Here is a 22,929-nt window from a genome sequence, read left to right on the forward strand (position 1 = left end):
CCCCACCCCATAATTTATGACACAAAAGGAAGGTAAATTTAGCATATGTGTGATGGTTTGAACAAAAGTTTCATGTTAAACTGAGCCATGTCCTCTTTATTACCTTACCTGCCCACAGAACTGCCACATGAACAGTTAGGCTGTCTCTGCTGACAAATTTGCGGTGGTAGGGAGTCTGGATCAAAGTGTTAGGAACAGGTCACTGGGCTTGTTCTTCAAGGAACAGGCCTGTTCTTATCTGCATTGTTTTAATTCCATTTTAGTTGCAAACTCCAACACTGGCAGTGGCTCCCGCCGTGACTCCCTGACTGGCAGCAGTGACCTTTATAAGAGGACATCGAGCAGCTTGACCCCCATTGGACACAGTTTTTATAACGGCCTTAGCTTTTCCTCCTCTCCTGGACCCGTGGGCATGCCTCTCCCTAGTCAGGGACCAGGACATTCACAGACACCACCTCCTTCCCTCTCTTCACATGGATCCTCTTCAAGCTTAAACCTGGGTAAGAACCATTACTCTAACACCACCTTAAACTCGAGAAATCTCTTGCCACCGATGCCATTAGAAATACTTTGCATAAGCAAAGCACAATCCCTTTATTCTGGAAATGTCCTGGGTGTTCTGTGCCTTCCTTGAGTACCTCATGTTATTTAGGCTGTACCTAGATGGCATAGCAGTTATGGATATATTAAAGTTTGGGTGTAGCCCCTATATTTTCACTTTAGTACAAACATCATGTTCTCTGGCTGCATGTGAGAATCTTTCATTATAAGCATAGTCCAGATTCATTTTAAGTAAAACTGGAAAACAGAGAAGAAGAATGTATTCACCTAGTATTACCACTTAAATATCACCATGATTATTATTTTGCCTTATTTTTCAGACTTCCCCCTCCCCCATGTATACATTTAATATCTTTTGCACATAAAGCATTTTATTTTAAAGTTTGCCAGATTCTTTTTTTTTTAAGGCATTTTCTTTTTTATTGATTTCAGAGAGGAAGGGAGAGGGAGAGAGAGAGATAGAAACATTAATGATGAGAATCATTGATTGGCTGCTTCCTGCACGCCCCCTACTGGGGATCAAGTCCACAACTTGGGCATGTGCCCTTGACCGGAATCGAACCCAGGACCCTTCGGTCCCCAGGCCAATGCTCTACCCACTAAGCCAAACTGGCTAGGTCTGCCAATATATTTGTATATATTTTCTTAAACTATATAGCATGCTAATGAGTATAGATCTATATTTTCCAATTCTATGTTTTGGTGGTTAAATGTATGGGATTTTTAAATGTTACCATCTAGATCCTAGAAAATGAGGAGGATAAAGAGGCTCCTTAATCAGCAAGCTGTAAGAATGTAGAGGCACTTTTATTATCACGTTAGAGGACAAATTTCTAAGTCTTTGAAGAGATAGGAAATGGTTTACTACTCCCTTCTCCCAGTTACTTGTCAGGTTTGGATTTTGAAGTACCGATTTATTTCTTAGATGAGGAAAGTTCAGGCATAGACTTGGAGTAACCATATAATTTATCATGCAGCCCAGGACACTTTTGACACTGAATTGGGGGTTCTGTTAATTGTTATTCTGTGAAGATGTGCCTAAATATGGACTGTCCCTATCCTCCTATATAATAAAATCCAAATATGCAAATCTACTGAGTGGCAGAATGACCAGTTGCTTGGCACGCACTACCAGGGGCAGATGCTCAACGCAGGAACTGCCCCCTGGTGGTCAGTGTGCTCCCACAGGTGGAGCACTGCTCAGCCAGAAGCTGGGCTCACAGCTGATGAGCACAGTGGTAGTGGTGGGAGCCTCTCCCGCCTGCAGCGGTAAGGAGTGAGGGGTCCTAGACTGCCAGAGCCCAGAACTGTGAGAGGGATGTTCTGACTGCTGGCTTAGGCCTGATCCCGGACTGTGAGAGGGCAGGCCAGGTTGAGGGTACACACACACCCTCCTCTCCCTGCCTCTTCCATAGTGCACAAATTTCATGCACCGGGCCTCTAGTTTAAAATAAAATTAAAAAAACACACAACTTATCCAGTTTACATGGACTTTTTTTTTTTAAACTATGTTCTTATTGATTTCAGAGAGAGGAAGGGAAAGGGAGAGGACAGAAATATCAGTGATGAGAAAGAATCACCAGTCGGCTGCTTCCTGCAGGCGAGCTCACTACCTGAGCATGTGCCCTGACCAGGAATCGAACCGTGGTCTCCTGGCTCATGGGTCAACACTCAACCACTAAGCCACACTAGCAGAGCTTTTTTCACTTTTTAACTAGGAAGATTAAAAATGGTTTTATGGACTCAGAAATGAGGATAGGCTATAAACGAATAGTATGCTTTCATTTGGAAAGACAAATACTTGGAAATTATTTATAAAAATATAAAAGTAAGACTTGAAGAAGGGGATAATAGTTATTATTCTAGAATTAATGCTATTTCTGAGTTTGAGAGATGAGTTTTGAGGCAACATTATCTATCCAAATAAGTACATATACATCTGTGCGTGCATGTGTGTGTGTGTGTGTGTGTGCGCGCGCGCGTGTGCGCACGCTAAAATTTTATAAGTTAAGAACTATGTGGTTATAGAACTCATTGTCTCAGGTTATATTAGGAAAGTTGTAGGGACATTTCAGGTTGCTAAATCCATATTGGATAATAGCTAAGGGATATGTGTTTATTGTATAACAGTGTTTTCTAGTGACAGAATGCCTGGCTTTAAAGACTCAGGATTAATGCAAAATTATAAGGGATAGATGAAAGTGCCATTTTAGTGTGTAGACGGAAGGAACTAACATTTATTGAGTAGTTATTACCTGACACTACTAATGGTTTTAGCTGCTGTACATGTAACTCTGGAAGGTATTATGCCTATGATACAGAAGTCAGGAAACTGACCTAAATATCATGCCTAGGTCTCATATCCGAACAGAGTTAGTATCAAACTTTTTGATTTCAAAGCAGCAATTATCATTGTATATCCTATCACATGATGTCCCAGGATATATTTTAAACCAGTGCATTATCAGATGCAGTAATCTTATCTTTTAATTTCTTGGTTTAAACATTTGAACTGTGTCAGCTCTTATTGAGTACTAAACGAACTAAATCTGTGAGGTCAGATGGTCTCTGTAGTGAATATTCAACTCTGCTGTTGAAAATAAAACTTTATTTACCAAAATAGGTAGCAGGCCAGATTTGTCCTGTGGGCTGAAGCTTGTCAACCCCTGAACTAAATGCTGTGGCTCTTGAGTGTTTGAAAATGGAGCTGGAAATAATACTTGCATGCATGGTGCCTTTTCTCTTTCCAATATATTAGCAGTTTAATGAAATACTGCCTTATTCTTAATTCATGTTCCTCTTGTGAAGTAGGAAATAATTATTGGGCAAGTTATTTCTTAATGACTCTTGCTTTCTGCCTAGATTTATTTTTAACATATCATCTCCTTAAAAAAGTGTACCTTGTTTAAGCAATTTGGTTGTATGTATTTGCATTGGACTTGAATTGCTGCATATACTACAAAATCATACACATCGTTCTTGAGGAACTTAACATCTTGATTGGCTAGAGCTTTGCCTTAACTCAGTCTCCTTTAGAAAAGGGTTCTTGTATGCTTTAGTCTTACTCTATGAGGTATGGTACTTGGTTTATAGCAGTACCTATACAAAGACCCTAAAGACATCTTGGTGTAAGAAACAGCATTTCTTTACCATATGTATATTGGTCCACACCTCATATAGCTTCTACTATTAATACTACATCACTGCTGCCACCAGCCATCAATTCTTCAATCACTAACAACTACCCTAAACATTTATTCATTGTATTCATTCAGTATGTTAAATACTCAAAAGACTGTTCTATAGAGGGAAACTTAAACTCAGCATAGTTTCATGACTTTCATAAAACCACACAGCTAGTAAATGTTTGAATGCACATTTCAGCCTATATGTCTGTTCTCCCAGTGTGGATCTATTATCTGTGATACCGTTTTCACACTTCTTCCCAGTGGTCAGACATAAGTTAGGATACTCAGAAAAATCAGTGCCTTGCTTATTTTTCTCTCATTATTGATTAAGCAATCACTTGTTGACTGCCTATTTAAGACTCTTTAATACTACTTTTCCCATTACCCATTACGGAAAGACCATACTTTTTAAAACAACTTAATGATTTATCTCACCATAAAATTATGTCATAACGTTCACTCATTTCAACTGTATAATTCAGTGATTTTAGTAACTTTCTGAATTATGCAACCATCATAAATGGTTTTAGACTATCTTCATCACTTCAGTAAGATTTCTCATGGCATTTTATAGTTAATCCCTGTTCATACCCTGCTAGTTCTGTTTTTAAATTTGCCTTTTCTGGACATTTCATAGAAATAGAAGCATACAGTATGTGATCGCGTTTGTTTGGCTTCTGTACCTTCTCATGTTTTTGAGATTTCATGCTTGATATAATGTGTATCAGTAGTTTGTTACATTTTGTTGCTGACTCATCTTCAGTTTTATGCCATACCACATTTTGTCTAACCACTCACAATTGAAGGATGTTTGTTGGTTATGGTTTTTGGTTATTATAAATTATGCTGCTATGCCCAACTGGCATGGTTCCTGGTCAGGACACATGCCTGGGTTGTGGGCTCAATGCCCATTGGGGGAGGGAGGGTATGCAGGAAGTAGCCGATCAGTGATTCTCATCATTGGTGTTTCTCTCCCTCTCCCTTCCTCTCTGAAATCAATAAAGAATAGTTTATGGTGCTATGAACATTTGTATGCAAGTCTTTCTGTGAGTGAACGCTTGCTTTCATTTCTCTGGGAGTAGAATTGCTGATACGTATGTTGTTTTTTTAAGTTAAACTTTTAAAGAAACTGCCGACCTGTTTTCCAAGTTAGTGTACCAGTTTACATTCCCACCAGCAATGTGTGAGGATTTCATTTTCTCTGCACCGTCACCAACATTTGTTCTTATTTGTCTTATTTAATATAGCTGTTCTAGTGATTATGAACTGGTATATCATTGTAGTTTTAATTTCCATTTCCCTAATGCAGTGATGGCAACCTATGACACACGTGTCAGAGGTGACACGTGAACTCATTTTTTTGGTTGATTTTTCTTTGTTAAATGGCATTTAAATATATAAAATAAATATCAAAAATATAAATCTTTGTTTTACTATGGTTGCAAATATCAAAAAATTTCTATATGTGACACGGCACCAGAGTTAAGATAGGGTTTTTCAAAATGCTGACACACCGAGCTCAAAAGGTTCGCCATCACTGCCCTAATGACTAATAATGCTGAGTCTCTTTTCATGTGCTTATTAACAATTCATGTATCTTTGGTGAAATGTCTGCTCATATTTTTTGCCCATTTTTTGATTCAGGTTGTTTGTCTTATTATTGAGTTGTAAGAGTTCTTTATATATTCTGGATACAAGTTCTTCACCAGGTATCTGTTTTGCATATTAAGTCTTTTGGTCTTTTGCTTGTCTTTTCATTTTTTAAATGGTGTCTTTGGAAGTGTAATAATTTAATTTTGATGAGGGCCAGTTTATCATGCTTTCTGGTATAGAAATCTTTGGCCAGCTCAATTTCTTAAAGATTTTCTTATATGCTTTGTTCTAAAAGTTTTAGTATTTTAGTTCTTATAAATAAGTATATGATCCATTTTGAGTTACATTATGTGAGGTGATGGTTCATCGTTTTGCATACGACATTTTTCCCAGCAAAGTTTTGAAATGTTTGGTGTACAGGTCTAACAAGCCTTTTTGTTAAATTCGTTCCTACATATCTTATTTTTTTGCTATCATGAGTGGAATTGTATTCTAGCTTTATTTTTAGGTTTTTTTCTGCTTGTTAATAGAAATACAATTGATTTTTGTATATTGATCTTGTATTCAACAAATTTGCTGTACTTATTTATTCTAATAGTTTTGGGTGGTTTTCTGAGGATTTTCTATATATAGGTTCATGTCACCTGTGAATAAAGACAGATTTTCAATCTTGATGCCTTTTATTTCTTTTTCTTGCCTGATTTCACTAGCTGGAACCTCAGTACTGTGTTAAATAGAGTAGATGAGAACATACATACTTTCCTTGTTCCTAATCTTGGGGACAAAGTGTTCCTCTTTTGCTTTTAAGTATGATCATTGTGGTTTTTTCATAGATGCCTTTAACTAGGCTCAGTTCCATTCTGTTTAAGAGTTTTTTCATGAATGTGTTTTGGATTTTTTTTTTTCTGTCTTTATTAGTAATCATTTACTTTAAATCTATATGTGTATTTTGAAGGTGGGTTTCTTGTAGACAACATATAGGTGGAATGTGTTTTGTGATAACATTAATCTACTTTTCAGTTGGTGCATTTATACCATTGACATTAAAATAATTGGTATAGTTGGATTAATGTCTACCATATTTGTTACTGTTTTCTATTTGTTGGTTTCTGTTCTTTGTCCCTATGTTTGTCTTTCACACTTTTTCTGTCTTTTGTGGTTTGACTTAAGCTTTTATATGATTCTATTTTCTTTCTTAACATATTAGTTATACTTTATTTTTAAAAACTTAAACATTTCTTATTATTGACTGATTTTTAGGGAGAGAGGAATCGTGGAGAGGAGAGAAACAGAAACATTGATTTATTGTTTCACTCATTTGTGCATCCATTAGTTGCTTCCTGTATGTGTCCTGACTACTAGGGATTTAACCTGCAACTTTGGCACCTTGGGATGCCACTCCAACAAAATGAGTTACCCGGCCAGGGCTTAAACCTTTTTTTTAGTGGTTGCCCTAGAGTTTGTGTTATACATTTACTACTAATCCAGGTTCACTTTCAAATAAGGCTAAACCACTTCACAAGTAGTGCAAATACCTTATAATATGAAACCAACCCTAGTTCCTCCACCCATTGTTGTCATTCATTTTACATAGATAAGCACATAAATGTGATATAAACATAGCATACATAATTGAACACATTGTCACTATTATTTTGAACAAACCTTTCAGATCAATTCAGAATAAATTAAAGTTTTTATTTTTATGTCATTAAGTTTCATTGATGCTCTTCTTTTTTATATATATATATAGATTGTAGTTTCTGACCTGTATTATTTTCCTTCTCTTTAAAAAACTTCTTTTGGCATTTTTTGTAAGGCACACCTAGTGGCAACACATTTCTTTAATATCTGTTTGTCTGAAAAAGCATTTCTTCACCTTTGAAGGATAATTTTGCAGGATACAGAAATCTAGATTGGTAGTATTTTTCACTATCGACACTTTAGTTTTTATTATTGATTTTGTGAGAGATAGACATTGATTTGTTGTTCTACTTATTTACGCATTCATTGGCTGATTCTTGTATGTGCCCTGACCAGGAATCAAAATTACAACCTTCCTGTATCAGGGGCGGCCAGGGCTCTCCTCTCTGTTCTTGCTTGCATTTTTTTTCCTGAGGAGAAGTGAAATGTAATTTATTGTCATGTTTTCCTCCCCTCTGCCTTCTTTCAGGATTTTTCTTTGTCTTTTCTATATTTTGAAGATGATAAGCCTAGCTGTAGTTTTTCTGGCATTTATGCTGCTCAGTGTTCCCTGAGCTTCCTGGATCTGTGGTTTAGTATTTGACATTAATTTGGAGAGATTCTTAGTTGTTATTGTTTTAGATACTTCTGTTCCTTTTTCCTTTCTTGTCTTTCTGATATTCCCATAATGTATGTTCTAACTTTTGTAGTTGTCTCACAGTCTGTGGATATTCTGTACTTCTTAATTTTTTTTAGTGTTCTCTTTTTTTTTTTTTTATTGATTAAGATATTACATATGTGTACCCCCTACCCCGCCCCCCCGCTCATCCCCTCACCCCCCCGTTGTCCGTGTCCATTGGTTAGTCCTATATGCTTGCATATAAGTCCTTTGGTTGATCCTTGCCCCTTGCCCCCACCCTCCCCTACCTTCCCTCCAAGGCCCGACAGTCCAGTCAAAGCCTCTCCGTCTCTGGATCAGTCCTTGTTCATCAGTTTATGTTGTTCATTATATTCCACAAATAAGTGAGATCTTGTGGTATTTATCCGCTCTCCAGTTCCATCGATGCTGTGGCAAATGGTAAGAGTTCCTTTTTCTTCTTCCTCTTCTTAAAGAATACCTTTCAGCATTTCATATAATGCTGGTTTGGTGGTGATGAACTCCTTTAGCTTTTCCTTATCTGTGAAGCTCTTTATCTGACCTTCAATTCTGAATGATAACTTTGCTGGATAAAGTAATCTTGGTTGTAGGTTCTTGGTATTCATCACTTTGAATATTTCTTGCCACTCTCTTCTGGCCTGCATGGTTTCTGTTGAGAAATCAGCTGACAGTCGGATGGGTACTCCCTTGTAGGTAACTGACTGTCTTTCTCTTGCTGCTTTTAAGATTCTCTCCTTATCTTTTGCTCTTGGCATTTTAATTATGATGTGTCTTGGTGTGGTCCTCTTTGGATTCCATTTGTTTGGGGTTCTCTGCGCTTCCTGGACTTGTAAGTCCATTTCTTTCACCAGGTGGGGGAAGTTTTCTGTCATTATTTCTTCAAAAAGGTTTTCAATATCTTGCCCTCTCTCTCCTTCTGGTACCCCTATAATTCTGATGTTGGTACGCTTGAAGTTGTCCCAGAGGTTCCTTACACTATCTTCATACTTTTTGAATCTCTTTTCTTTTTTCTTTTTCGGTTGGGTATTTTTTGTTTCTTTGTGTTTCAAATCTTTGACTTGATTCTTGGGATCCTCTTGTCTGCTGTTGGATCTCTGCAAAATATTCTTTATTTCAGTCAGTGTATGCTTAATTTCTAGTTGGTCCTTTTTCATGTCCTCCATGGTCTCACTATACTCCTTGAGGGATTCATTAAATTTATCGGCGGTTTCCATAAAATTCTTGACAAACCTTATAAACGTGGCCTTGAACTCTATATCCAGTCGTCTGTCCTCCTCCGTTTCTGCCAATTGTGACCTGTTTCTCTGTCTCCGCATTTTGGCTGCTTCCCTGTGTTGATAGAGTGTCCCTGCGCGCCAGGTGTCCTGTAGGGCCCAGTGGCTCAGCCTCCCCAGTTACCTGGGGTGGACACTCTTGGTGCACTCTTAGTGCCTTGGTTGATGTAGGATCACTGGGAGGAATTGACCTCCAGGCCAATTGGCTGTGGGAAGCAGCTGTGTCTGAAGTGGGAGAATGGTCCCCCTCTGACCGCTGGGTACAGTGGCTCCTGGATCTAAGGAGGTGCTAATTCAGCCCCTGCCTGAGGCCACACAGCAGGAACTATGAAGAGGCTCAGCTGTGAAGCAATGCAAGCCGCTGCGGGGCCTTGGGCCTTCTCTTGGAAGTTCCGGGTCTGGCTGGCCCCGCTGCAGTTAGGTAATTATCAGGTTGCAAAGGGCCGGGGCATTCACATGCAAAAGCCTCTGCCGCAGCCCGGGTGGGGCGGGGTCTCAGGGAGTCAAAATGGCGGAGAAAGAAGCAATGGCTGATTCTCCGTGCCCGGAGTCGCTCGTCTCAGTGTCCCGGTAATGGCTGCAAGCACCTCTGAGGGAAATCCGCCAAGTTCGCCCGCTGCCGCCTGAGAGAGCAGCCTCTCCCCGTATGAGTCCTGGGTCCCCAGAGACTTCCCGGAACCGGAGATCAGAGCAGTCGGGAGCTTGTGATTCAAAAAGACAGCCGCTCCTCAGGTGCCACCCCCTTTCCGCGCGCACGAGCCGCCGCCGTACCTCTGCACTCAGCCTCCGCAGGTCCTCTGGCTCTCAGCGTGCTTTTCTTGTCTTCTAGTTGTAGAAACTACACTCAGCCAGCCTTCCTGTTTTTCTGGACGATGTTTGCTCCGTCCTTTGGGATAATTTTCAATTGCTGTGGGAGGCGACTATTTCCCGGTGTTTATCTATGCCGCCATCTTAGTTTCTCTCTAGTGTTCTCTCTTTTTTTTAATCTTTAAATTCTTTATTAGTTAATGAATTACAAATGTGTCCTCATTCCCCCCCATTAACACCCATCCTCTTCCCCCCACCCCCCACTCATGCTCTCATCCCCCTGTTGTCCATGTCCATTGGTTTGGCTTATATGCATGCATACAAGTCCTTTGGTTGATCTCTTCCCCTTACCCCCACCCTCCCCTACTTTCCCTCTGGGGATTAATAGTCTGATTGCTGTTTCTCTGTCTTTGGATCTGTCCCTGTTCATCAGTCTATGCTGTTCTCTATAGTCCACAAATGAGTGAGATAATGTGGTATTTATCTTTCTCTGACTGGCTTATTTCGCTTAGCGTAGTGCTCTCCAGTTCCATCCAAGCTGTTGCAAAAGGCAAGAGTTCCTTCTTTTTTACTGCAGTGTAGTATTCCATTGTGTAGATGTACCACAGTTTTTTAATCCACTCATCTGCTGATGGGCACTTAGGCTGTTTCCAAATCTTAGCTATGGTGAATTGTGCTGCTATGAACATAGGGGTGCATAGATCCTTTCTGATTGGTGTTTCTGGTTTCTTGGGATATATTCCTAGAAGTGGGATCACTGGGTCAAATGGGAGTTCCATTTTTAGTTTTTTGAGGAAGCTCCATACTGTTCTCCACAGTGGCTACACCAGTCTGCATTCCCACCAGCAGTGCAGAAGGGTTCCTTTTTCTCAGCATCCTCTCCAACACTTGTTTGTTGATTTGTTGATGATAGCCATTCTGACAGGTGTGAGGTGATAGTCGTTTTGATTTGCATCTCTCTTATAATTAGTGACTTTGAGCATGTTTTCATATGTCTTTTGGCCCTCTGTATGTCCTCTTTCAAAAAGTGTCTGTCTAGGTCCGTTGCCCATTTGTTGGTTGGATTGTTTATTTTCCTATTATTAAGTTTCATGAGTTCCTTGTAAATGTTGGAAGAAATTGAAGCAGTCATCAAAAAGCTCCCAGCAAACAAAAGCCTGGGGCCAGACGGCTTCACAGGGGAGTTTTACCAAACATTCAAGGAAGAACTAAAACATATCCTCCTCAGACTATTCCAAAAAATTCAAGAAGAAGGAACACATCCCAGCTCATTCTATGAAGCCAGCATCACCCTAATACCAAAACCAGATAGAGACAACACAGTGAAAGAGAATTATAGGCCAATATCCCTCATGTTCTCTTTTTTTTTTTTTTTGGTTTTTGAGGATTTTATTGGTATAACCTCCAACTCTTTCCTTATCTGTGTCCTGTCTGATAATAAGCCCATCAAAGGCATTCTTCGTTTTGTTTTTTATCTTCTAGCATTTCTTTCTTAATCCCTTCTTCTGCTGACTTTGCCTACTTGTTCTATGCATACTGTCTACTTTATCTATTAGAGTCTTTAGTATATTAATTATAGTTGTTTTAAATTCCAGGTTTGGTAACTCCAATATCTTTGCCATGCATATTTCTGATGATTCTTTATCTTCAAATTGTGTTTTTTTTGCCTTTTTTTAAAAAAATATATTTTATTGATTTTTTTACAGAGAGGAAGGGAGAGGGATAGAGAGTTAGAAACATCGATGAGAGAGAAACATCTATCAGCTGCCTCCTGCACACCCCTTACTGGGGATGTGCCCGCAACCAAGGTACATGCCCTTGACCGGAATTGAACCAGGGACCTTTCAGTCTGCAGGCCAACACTCTATCCACTGAGCCAAACCGGTCAGGGCTTTTTTTGCCTTTTGGTATGATGCTTGCTTTTCTTTTCTTCTTCTTCTTTTTTTTAATAGCCAGGCTTATTATACTGGATAAAAGGAATGGCTTTAAATTGGCTTTAGTAATGAGATGATGAGGTGTTAGGGAAGTCCTATGATCCATATCTCATTCGTTTAGTGAGCATATGCCTCTGGACTGTCAACTTCACAAGTGTTTCTCTTTTTTTAAAAATATTTTTTATTGATTCAGAGAGGAGAGATAGAAACATCAATGATGAGTGTCATTGATTGGCTGCCTCCTGCACGCCCCCTACTGGGGATCGAGCCCACAACCAGGCATATGCCCTTGACTGGAATTGAACCCAGGACCCTTCACTCCACAGGCTGACGCTTTATCCACTGAGCTAAACCAGCCAGGGCACACAAGCGTTTCTTAGTGGCACTCCCCCTACCCCCGTGGGGCAGGATGGTTTGTGTAGGCTGGAGTTACATGTTTCCCTTCCCAGGTCAGTTAATCTCTGATCATAACCCTGCAGGTTAGGCTCTGGTTTACTAGTTTCTCCAGACGACAGGCTTTGTTAATTAAGGTTTAGTTCTCTGGCATATTTCAAAATTGTTTCTTTTCCCTTCAGTCTGCCAGAAGCCTGAGGAAAATTCTCTCTGATACTTATTGTGCACTTGTGCTCCCCATTCCCTATGTAACTGGGCCCCCCTGGAGTTAAAACTCTCAGAGTTGTCCACACTGAGCCTCTAGCAGTTCGTCAGTTGCATGCAGGTGTTCCTGTTAGTACTGGTTCTGGTGGTGGTTTTGTTTAAGTTCCTGTTCTGGTAAGCTGTGGTATGACGTGTATTCGCCTCTCTTTCCAGTCTTGGGGGCAGTGGTTTGCTCTTGTTCTTCCTTCTTTTAAGGATCCAAGAAGAATTCCTGATTTTTTGATCTGTTTAGCTTTATACTTGCTGTTAGGATGGAGTGGTGACTTCCAAGCTTCTTACATGTGAACTGGAAACCTGCATATAGTAATTTAAACAAAGCATTTAAGCCCTTAATGTCTGTGGAATGTCAGAATACTGGGAAAACTTGATGAGATCACTAAGAGGCTTCTCTGGAGGCCCTGTATGAAATGTTTATTTTAAAATCAATTGCAAATTCAAACACTTTTAGGGGTCACCTCCAGGTGTATAGTAGTTAGGTTACAAGAATATGTAGATGTGTAATCCATGGTGCCCTTGAAAAAACACATTTCTGCATATTCCCCATCTAAAGGAGATACTTACTGATGGCCTACTATTTTCCAGTTACCTTTACATAAACAATCAGGAAACTACAATTTTAAACAAAAACCTACATTGGTTGAATATTTACAGAAAAATTAGTCGGCTCAAGCAAATATGCCTGTGACTGTGTCAGTTTGCTGATTATAATGTTGTACCTGGGAACATTTCTTTTCTTTTTTAGATTTGTTTACTTACTTTCTCAGTAACAAAAGTTGTATATAGCCCTAGATGGTTTGGCTCAGTGGATAGAGCATCGTCCTGCGCACTAAAGGGTTCAGGTTTTGATTCCAGTCAAGGGCACATACCTCGGTTGCAGGCTCAGTCCCTGCCCTGGTCTCCCTTGCCCTGGTCTGGGCATGTGCGGGAGGCAAATCAATCACTTACATCGATGTTTCTCTGTCTTTCCCCCTCCCTTCCATTCTCTCTAAAAATCAATGGAAAAATAGCCTGGGATGAGAATTAACAATAACAAAAAAGCTGTATGTACGTATGTTATGTGTGTATGTGGCTCTGTGTATGCAGCCTGGCATCCAAGGAGACCAGAACTCAAAATCAAAACCTCAGAACAAATTTATAAAACTTTACTTTAGACTTTACACGTGATGTACTCCAGTCAGTGAATCCAGTCTTAGACATTAGTCAGTATGCTTTTTGGCCACAGTAACAGAAAATGTAATTGTGGTTGAAACATTAAGTGTAAACATTAAGTGTATTCTATTGGCTCATATCAGTGTAGAACAGGGGTCCTCAAACTTTTTAAACGGGGGGCCAGTTCACTGTCCCTCAGACCGTTGGAGGGACGGACTATAGTTTAAAAAAAAAAACTAGTCGGCTGCTAAGCAACAGGCAGCTGCGGCAAAAACACCCGGCGGGCCGGATAAATGTTTTCGGTGGGCCGCATGTGGCCCGCGGGCCGTAGTTTGAGGACCCCTGGTGTAGAAATAGGGCAGAGTTCAGGATTGGTTCCTGTCATTCAATCTTGTCACAAAGGATCTTGTTATAAGGATATGTGTCGGGCCTTTTAGGAATTCGGTTCTTTTCTCTGTTGATTGGTTACTTTTCCCTAAGTGCTTTTGTTGGTGACAGATTCTTAAAATACCTTGAAATTATTTTCAAAACGTTGTGTGTTCATGCTACTTTCTTCTCCTTAAGCATCTTACTTGCTATTATCACACTCTCCCATACCTGTGACCTACTTGATTGCCATCTCTGCCCATTTCCCCCCAATCTCAAGTCAGGGAAGAAAGTATTGCTTCTGAAACAGAATAAAGAACACACATATGGCTACTGTTCTCTTTTCTTATAAACCCCTCTCTTTCTTTTCTTAAAGGAATGTTTTCCATTTGGATTAAGAAATATTGTGGAATTTGACAAGAATAACAGTGTCCTTTAGAATAAGCAAACTTGATATAGTTGAGTCTGAAAATGGACCTGTCTAGTTGCAAGGGCACTGACTCTGAAATTAAGAGTCCTGTGACAATTCTGGCCATGATTGTTTGTGTCTTTGGGGGAGCATTTGGGCCTTAATGCTCTGTTATATACATGGGAATTTAAAATCTTTCTAAACATTTTCCTAAAGTGCTTCTTTATCATAGAGCTTGGCTTAGGCCAAATGCTCAATACAAATGTTTTACACATTTTAACACTTTGAGCCTTTTCCAGTTGGTCTCATCACTTTCATTGAGACTCAGAAGTTTGAAGATGAGCCCTAGAATTCTGTGGAGAAATCCAAGCTGGGTATATTTTTGTAGCTACCATTAATCTCCAAATCAGACATTCATTAAAACTCATGAAGAAAGAAGTTCACCTTAAGTGACTTTTCTCTTGGATCCTGAATTGTTTTCATCTACATACTCTTTTTGGTTTATGTGTGTTTCTTATCTACTTTACTTTTTTGTTTAAAAGGGGGGGGGGGGGTTGCGGCAAAAGAAAAGGCTTCACATTCATTTATAAAAGGCTTTACATTCTTTTTATGTTATGTAAAAATTATGCCAATATTGGGAATATATGTACTCAATATAATTTATTATTCTGCTTTACATAGTTGTTTTGAAGATTAGTTTTTAAATTGATTTTTGGAAAGAGGAAGGGAGCCGGGATGGGGGGCAGAGAAACATTGATCAGCTGCCTCCTGCACACCCCTTATAAGGGATCGAGCCTGCAACCCGAGCATGTGTCCTGACCAGGAATCAAATCAACATTTTGGTGCATGGGGTGATGCCCAACCAACAGCCACACCAGCCAGGGCTGCTTTACATTTTGATAAGCCTTTTGGTCTTATCTTTGTTTTACTTGTTTAGGAATTTACAATTATTATTCCCTGGTTATCAGTCACAGCAGCAATATCAGTGGCATGAAAGTTGTTGCTACTGTATCATTTCAGGCTGTGTCTCAACAGAAGGTGTTAAGAGCTGCCATTCCTGATGAAGAACTTGAAAACCTTCTATTTCAAAGCATATGTCCTTTTTTTCTACCCCTGATGTGTAATCCTTGGCCTAAGGTGCCTTCATAATTTTTAGACTTCTTTTCAGCACCAGAATCATTTCTTCAAAGATTTTTTTTGGTGGCTCTCTTTATAAGACAGGCAAATCTGAAAACCCCAATCTTTTTTAAGGGGTGGGTTTCAGATGGGAGAGTGGGGTTTATTCCCTAAGGGCAAGAATCTCCACAGAGCACAGAATGGAAAGCCACTCAAGTCTCCATGCATTTTGTGTTTTCTGATTCTCGGTGCTCAGGTTCTGGTTCACAAGGCAGGAATTTTAATGGCTTCACTAACTGTTCCTCCATTTTTGCTAGCAGTATCCTATCAGTGGTTAAAAGCATTCCCCAGATAATGTTTGTGCTAATGTTTCTTTCAGCTTGCTGAATTGCCCTTATGGAAGTCTTGGCACTAATAGAATTTAATCTTAATACAAAAGCAACAGAATTGAAAAGGAATCAGAGATGATGTAGGCTTTCACGTATGGGATGCTTTTTCCACTCTTGAACAAAGTTCCTTAAGAATGAATCCTGAGTTCTCCTGTTCTGTAACCCACAGGAGGACTCACAAATGGCAGCGGAAGATACATCTCTGCTGCTCCAGGCGCGGAAGCCAAGTACCGCAGTGCGAGCAGCGCCTCCAGCCTCTTCAGCCCTAGCAGCACCCTTTTTTCTTCCTCCCGTTTGCGATATGGAATGTCTGATGTCATGCCCTCTGGCAGGAGCAGGCTTTTGGAAGATTTTCGAAATAACCGGTACCCCAATTTACAACTGCGAGAAATTGCTGGGCATATAATGGAATTTTCCCAAGATCAACATGGGTCCAGGTGAGGACTTGGCTTTGGCACTTAAGGTAACTGAAATCTTAATGCCTTAAATTCCATTCCTCAAATACGTATACACTAAGTAAATTGCTATAAAATAATTGAAGCAGTTGCTTCTTAGTGTACTTTCCATTATTTTAAAGAAACTGGGATTATGAAGGTCGCCAGATACACAAGTGATTGAAAAGAACCATTTAGAAATTGAAGTTGGGATCACGTGCATAATTAAAATAAACTTTCTTTTTCAAACAAGCCTTTTTACCTTTCTGAAATATTAGCCTGATGTTTCTAATTCACGAGAACCTCACAGAATGGCTACAATTTAAGAAACAAACACTACCACAAAGCATATATCCGCACATGTTTGCTATTTGAATCCCTGTTAAGAGCTACTCAAATATAAGTTGGACCTCTGCTTGCTGCTCAGGATTAAGACAACTCCATCACTTTTTTGTTGTTGTTTTATTCTATAGAAGTGAGAGTCTGCATAGAGGTGAGAGAGGCAGCTCTTACAAAAACAGAATTTGGCTTGGTTACTTCCGCCTGTTTGACTATTCATTTGGCTTCACAGAAAGGAACTCTGGTCCTGGGGAGAAAGCATAATTATGATGTTGCCCATCCTTTCCTATTTGTCTCCATTTCTCTTTCTCTCTGACTGTGCCCACTGAAACAGCTTCTACAAAACCTACTTTCTCACTAAGTTCTGCCAGCTTGCTATTGGGCAAGGATTTCTCATATTTGGATCCTGTAGACCAGATTGAAAGACAACATGATTTTTCTGATAATCATCTGAATCAAAAAATTGTTATTTAGATTGGCAGATTGAGTAGCCACTACTTCAGACATTTATAACAACTGTTCCACATCCTTAATGAGTATTGCTTCATATGAATATGAGGTGAATAATATAGCAAGGACCATAAGCTTTAATCCTCTTAATGTGGGACTGGTTTCTAAAGGAAAAAGTTCTCCTTGTGTTATGCCCATCTTCACCCTCTCCTCTCTTTTCCTATTTCCCCTTTTCGCCTCAAACCCACATATAATTACAATTTTGTACATATGTCCTACTGTAATGACATATGCTCACACTTAACCCTTTGAGTGCCAACCAATATCCTAGGAACTATGCTAAAATTGCCAAGGCATTTTGAGTTAAGGTTTTTAAATTTTTTTTCCCACATAAAGAGTGAACTACTAGCATCTAATAGTGACACTGCAGGAGGAGCGCGATAGCGCTCCCAGCACTTTTGGCGAAAGATAGGAAGAGCGCAGTCGTGCTCCCCGGCACTCTAGGGGTTAAATCTACTTTTAAAAGCTCAGTTAAGTTAGGGTATACGTCACACTATAAACATTTTTTCCTTTTTAGAAATTCTTCAATTAAGTGAGCTCAAGGGATTCATTTAAATAACAATTGTATTTGTGCACCCATGTGCACCTGCACCTGTGTAAATGTACACACATATATTTTCAGAAATGATTCATTATACAAATTGAGCTAATTCTTATTTATTTCCAAGTCTTTCTAAAATGCTGTGATTGCCCTTTTTACTTCGCACTTCAGATTCATTCAGCTGAAACTAGAGCGGGCCACACCAGCTGAGCGCCAGCTTGTCTTCAATGAAATCCTACAGGCCGCTTACCAGCTAATGGTGGATGTATTTGGAAATTACGTCATTCAGAAGTTCTTTGAAGTAAGCCTTTGTACTTTCTATCCTTTGACTTTAGAGACTCTGCAGAGCATTTTGATTTTCATTAACTGTTTTTAGAATTGTCATCCCATTCCAGTCCTCAAAATGAAGTGTGTGTGGGCTTTTTAAAGAATTTTTAAATGTTTTCCAATTCATTTGCAGATGCCAGTCTAATTTAGAACTGTGTTTGGAGAATCATTGTCCCCATTTAGCATCTCTAGTACATTATTTCTGGTTGTTACAATAGTTTTACTAAAATGTAATTTTTTGAGGAAATAATTCTTGTAAGATAATTTTAGCGAGACCACAATAAAGTGTTCTAAGAAGTGAATTTTTTTTTTTTTTTTTAGAATTCCTAGAGAATTATCTTTGAACACCAACTCTACTGTTTTTCATCATAAACTATAGTCGTGAAGATTGTTAAACACTTACTGGGTCATCCTTCGGCCTTGGTTTCTTAGTTTTCCTCCATGAATGTGAATAATGGCCACCTCTTTTATCATTGTCTTTGGAAAGGATTAATGAGATTGTTGGGTTAGGTCTGTTCCCTTAGTTAACCAAACTCTTAGAAAGGTGGGGATTCTTGGCTTACCATTATAGCCCTGGTGCACTGGGATCAACAACTCCAAGCTATAAATCCAGAAATAAATGAAACATTGAGGTGAAGAAATGAGTACAAGGGAAAAGTACTGGAATTGTACGTCTTTGCCGCAGAACAAAATAAATTTGTTAGCTTCTTATGTATTATTTTGTTTGATTTATGTGAAGATTTAAAAAGTGGCTCACTCAGCCTATATCTTCCTAACTTGTCTTGTAAAGACTTAAGTTCTTCGACACTTAATTCTCCAGCTATGGACTAAGAGTCCAACCTAAACATGACTTGCAATTTTGATTTAGAATATCTTTTCACTTATTTTTGTCATAGGTAGAAAAATATAGGAGTCTCCAGCTCCAGATCTCTGTAGCTAGTGGTAGCTGAACAAACAGTGGCTTACAGCCATGTGATTTGGGACAAGCTGGAAAAAGGCCCCTGACTTAGAGAAAGTGGACCTTAGTTCCCTTGTATAGAAAATGAGTGGGTTGGGCATAAAGTCTCTTGAGTCTCATGATTATGCTATTCAAACAAAACTAAAAAGCCAAGATGGAAAATCATTCTAGGAAGAGTTTTAATATTGTGCGGCTTTACCTTTTGATTTTCTTTTTCCTCCTGACTCGGTTTCATTGTATAATAGATAATACATATCAGTTCTTGGAATGATATTGAACACTAATTCAAAACAGAGTGCCCATATGTGCTTTGGCTTAAATTTCATATAGATGAAAGAACTTTTCAATCCCTGGACCTCAGATACCTCTAAAGTGCTGTTGATTTTCTGTAATAAGTCCTTGAATCTTCCCCAGACATTTTGTAAAGCCCTATGAATTCTGTCTACCACATGTATTATTATTTTAGAGTAAACATAAATGCTCTTATAATTAATCAAGTATAGATTTATTTAATAGTACTAATACATCAATGGCAGCTTTGATGAATGACATTTTTGTTTGGCAGATATTAATAGTAAAACACTACTGTTGATAGCTGAGAAATTTTTTTAAAATTAAAACCTGTTCCTCATAATCAGAGACTGAAAACTATTCTCTTGAAGAAACAAATGCTTTAAAAAATATATATGTTATTGATTTCAGAAAGGAAGGGAGAGCCCTAACTGGTTTGGCTCAGTGGATAGAGCGTCAGCCTGCGGACTCAAGGGTCCCAGGTTTGATTCCGGTCAAGGGCATGTACCTTGGTTGCGGGCACATCCCCAGTGGGGAGTGTGCAGGAGGCAGCTGATCGATGTTTCTCTCTCATCAATGTTTCTAACTCTCTATCCCTCTCCCTTCCTCTCTGTAAAAAAAATCAATAAAATATATTTTTTTAAAAAAAAGGAAGGGAGAGGGAGAGAGAGAAACATCAATGATGAGAGAATCATTGATCGGCTGTCTCCTACATGCCCCCTACTAGGGATTGAGCCTGAAATATGGGCATGTGCCCTTGACGGGAATTGAACCCGGGACCCTTCAGTCCGTAGGCTGACACTCTATCCACTGAGCCAAACCGGCTAGGGCAGTGGTCGGCCAACTGCGCCTCACGAGCCACAATCTGCTCTTTGGCACCTTGAGTGCGACTCTTCCACAAAATACTGGCTCTTCCACAAAATACCGACTTCTGCGCATGGGCCACGAAGTTTCAATCACACTGTACGTGCACGACTGCACGTGGTATTTTGTGGAAGAGCCACACTCAAGGGGCCAAAGAGCCGCCTGTGGCTCGCGAGTCACGGTTTGCCGACCACAGGGCTAGGGCAAAAACATATGCTTTTTAAACAAAATGTTTTAATCATAGGTGACCAGGCTAAAGGAGGCATACCAATGGTTTATACAGAATAACGAATGCTTTGCTTTCTCTGGTTTCTTTCCTTCTACCTAAGTAATGGTGTTCACCCAAACATTATGTCTAGTTTGGCAGCCTTGAACAGAAGCTGGCTTTGGCAGAACGGATTCGAGGTCATGTCCTGTCATTGGCACTGCAAATGTATGGCTGCCGTGTTATCCAGAAAGCTCTTGAATTTATTCCCTCAGACCAGCAGGTAATTGTAAGTTTCCCCTTTAACTTTTCTCTTGGTGTTTGATGTTTCTCCATGGCACATGTAGTGAACCCTGTAAACTTGCCAGCTTTTACTTTTCTTTTACAGTTTTTCTTTGGTGCTTGTGGCTGCCATTCTGTGCATGGCAAGCATGAACTGTGCAATTTGTAAATTTATAGTAGATTAAGTGTCCTGTGTTAAAACCAGTGGTTTCAAACACTCTTCAACAGTCTTTAGTAGGTGCAATTTTACAGGTCTTTTTTTTGTTTGTCAAGACTTGAAGGCTGTAAAATACTAGTAACTTGTCATTTTCTTCAGCTTGAACTGACATTTCAACAAATCAAACTTTAATCCAAACCACCTTCCATTTTCCTTCATTTACTCTCTCTTATTCATCCACCATACCACCATTTACCCAAGGAGTGTCTTCCCAGTGCAGTGGCTGGCCTGGCACATTGACCTGATGCCCACTTTGTGCCAGACACCAGCACAGAGATGACCAAGATGATCCCTGCCCTGAGAGCACAGTGGGGAAGAGCGATGGGAAGCAGTGGTGAGAACATGTGCTCCGAGTCTTGGAAGGAAGGCTTTAAAAAAAAAACAACAAAAAAAAACCCCCCCAAAACCTTACCAGAGGTTATTTCCCATTGTTTTTTTAAAAAAATATTTTTATTGCTTTCAGAGAGAAAGGGAGAGAGATGAAAACATCAGTGATGAGAGAGAATTATTGATCGGCTGCCTCCAGCACGTCCCACACTGGGGAGCACACCCTACACTGGGGATCAACCCCGAAATCCGGGCATGTGCCTTTGACCAGAATAGAACCCGGGACCTTTCATTCCGTAAGCCGACGCTTTATCTACTGGCTAGGAGTTCCTTTGAATTTTAGAGAGAATGGAAGGGAGGGAGGGGAGTGAGAGACAGAGAAACATTGATGTGAGAGAGGTATATTGCTTGGTTGCCTCCCACATGCACCCTGATGGGCTGGGATCAAACCTGCGATTCTTTGGTGCTTATGCCAATGCTCTAACCACTGTGCAACGTTGGCACGGACTGAAGGAATGCTTTGCATGAGGAGAAGTCCACGCTAAAGAGGAGTCAGGCAGGAAAAGAGAACAGGGACAGATCGAAAGCGCGGGGTACTGTGAGTGGGAGCTGACCAAGAAAGCACCTGCAGAGGCCAGTGATTCAGGAACAGTCAGAGCAGGTCCATCCAGCCCCACAGACCACAGGGCCCAGGCAGCCAGATTAACCCCCGGGTGCTGCCAGCCTTGGGGTGCTTCTCACCTAAACCCTCAGCCTTTGGGCTTTGAACTCACTCAGCCCTTCTCAGTGGGAGAGGATGCCTTGGTCTGGCAGTGATGAGCCACTTGCCCTCACTGAGAGCAAAGTTCAGTGATGAGAATCTTTGTTATGGACTCGAGTTCTGAGCCAGACGAAGCACCTGCCACCTCCAGTTCAAAGCAGAACAAAACAAAACACTGCATTGGTGTTGGTGATGGCAATTGAAGGCTGGGGGAGTCCAAAGTCCTTGTGGTGTGAGGCTCCTGGAAATGCGGGTCAGGAGGCTGGTGAAGGCAGAGGGAATGTTGGAGACGTACAGCAGCTTGGAGTTTGTTCATTCAGTGCTCAGTACTGGAGACGCTGCAGTGATACGGGGTGGTGTGTGTAAGCAAATAGAAGCAGAGTGAGACTTACTACTAGTAGTTTTCTTCTAATGTTCATATTATTATGGTTTTAATTTTACCTGGGATTTTCAGGGATGAAAATTTCATGGTCAAATCTCTCTTTAGTTTTCTGGGTGTTTTTGAACATGGAAGTTTCTTTCTGATATCTATCTATCTATCTATCTATCTATATATATATCTATATATTTTAACAACTTTAAAGCCCATTTACTGAAAGATATCAGGAATATTATAGTTTCCTGGCTATTTTTTCCATCTTTGCCCTCTCCCATGATTGTGATAACTTGTTGATTTGGTCTCCCAACTTTTCAGATTTCATTATTTTCTGATTGGATCCCAACATTATAGTAGTTTTCTACCTTCCTTCCCATTCCCCCCAGCTGTTGTTCTTTCTATCCTGCATTTCTGTATATCTTTTCCTGGTCTGGTTTTTCTATGATAAATTGTTCTGGGTCTGAACTCCTCCTCCTGCTATTGATAATTTTTTGTTTTCCAGATACAAGTTTATTATTTTATGTGAAATGGTTTAATCTCTAGTGGTTTCTTTGGGCTCAAGAAAATATTTAGGGAAGCCACCTTCCCCTTCATTTCCATGATAAGTCTTCTTTGCCTTTATATAAACATCATTCTCTACTTATCAGTCCCATAACTATATTTTCAGGATAAAGCTGGGTTTGTTTGTTTTTTGACATTTGATTGCTTTAGGAA

The 22,929-nt window shown here is 39.9% G+C and overlaps 1 protein-coding gene across 2 annotated transcripts in view; it reads left to right on the plus strand.

Moving 5' to 3' along the window:
* The window catches only part of PUM1 (pumilio RNA binding family member 1), a 130,962-nt gene that overhangs the window by 90,316 nt on the left and 17,717 nt on the right, over positions 1-22,929 (plus strand). The window contains exons 14-17 of one of the 2 annotated variants that reach the window (XM_081087502.1): positions 264-500; positions 15,954-16,221; positions 17,780-17,909; positions 20,408-20,536. In XM_081087502.1, the coding sequence (XP_080943628.1) occupies positions 264-500; positions 15,954-16,221; positions 17,780-17,909; positions 20,408-20,536 (764 nt within the window). Of the gene's footprint in view, positions 1-263; positions 501-15,953; positions 16,222-17,779; positions 17,910-20,407; positions 20,543-22,929 lie in introns of both variants that reach the window. The other variant, XM_081087503.1, reaches the window with a different exon arrangement.

The sequence above is a fragment of the Myotis nattereri genome, assembly GCF_964212035.1.
Source record: "Myotis nattereri genome assembly, chromosome: 3".
Lineage (NCBI taxonomy): Eukaryota > Metazoa > Chordata > Mammalia > Chiroptera > Vespertilionidae > Myotis > Myotis nattereri.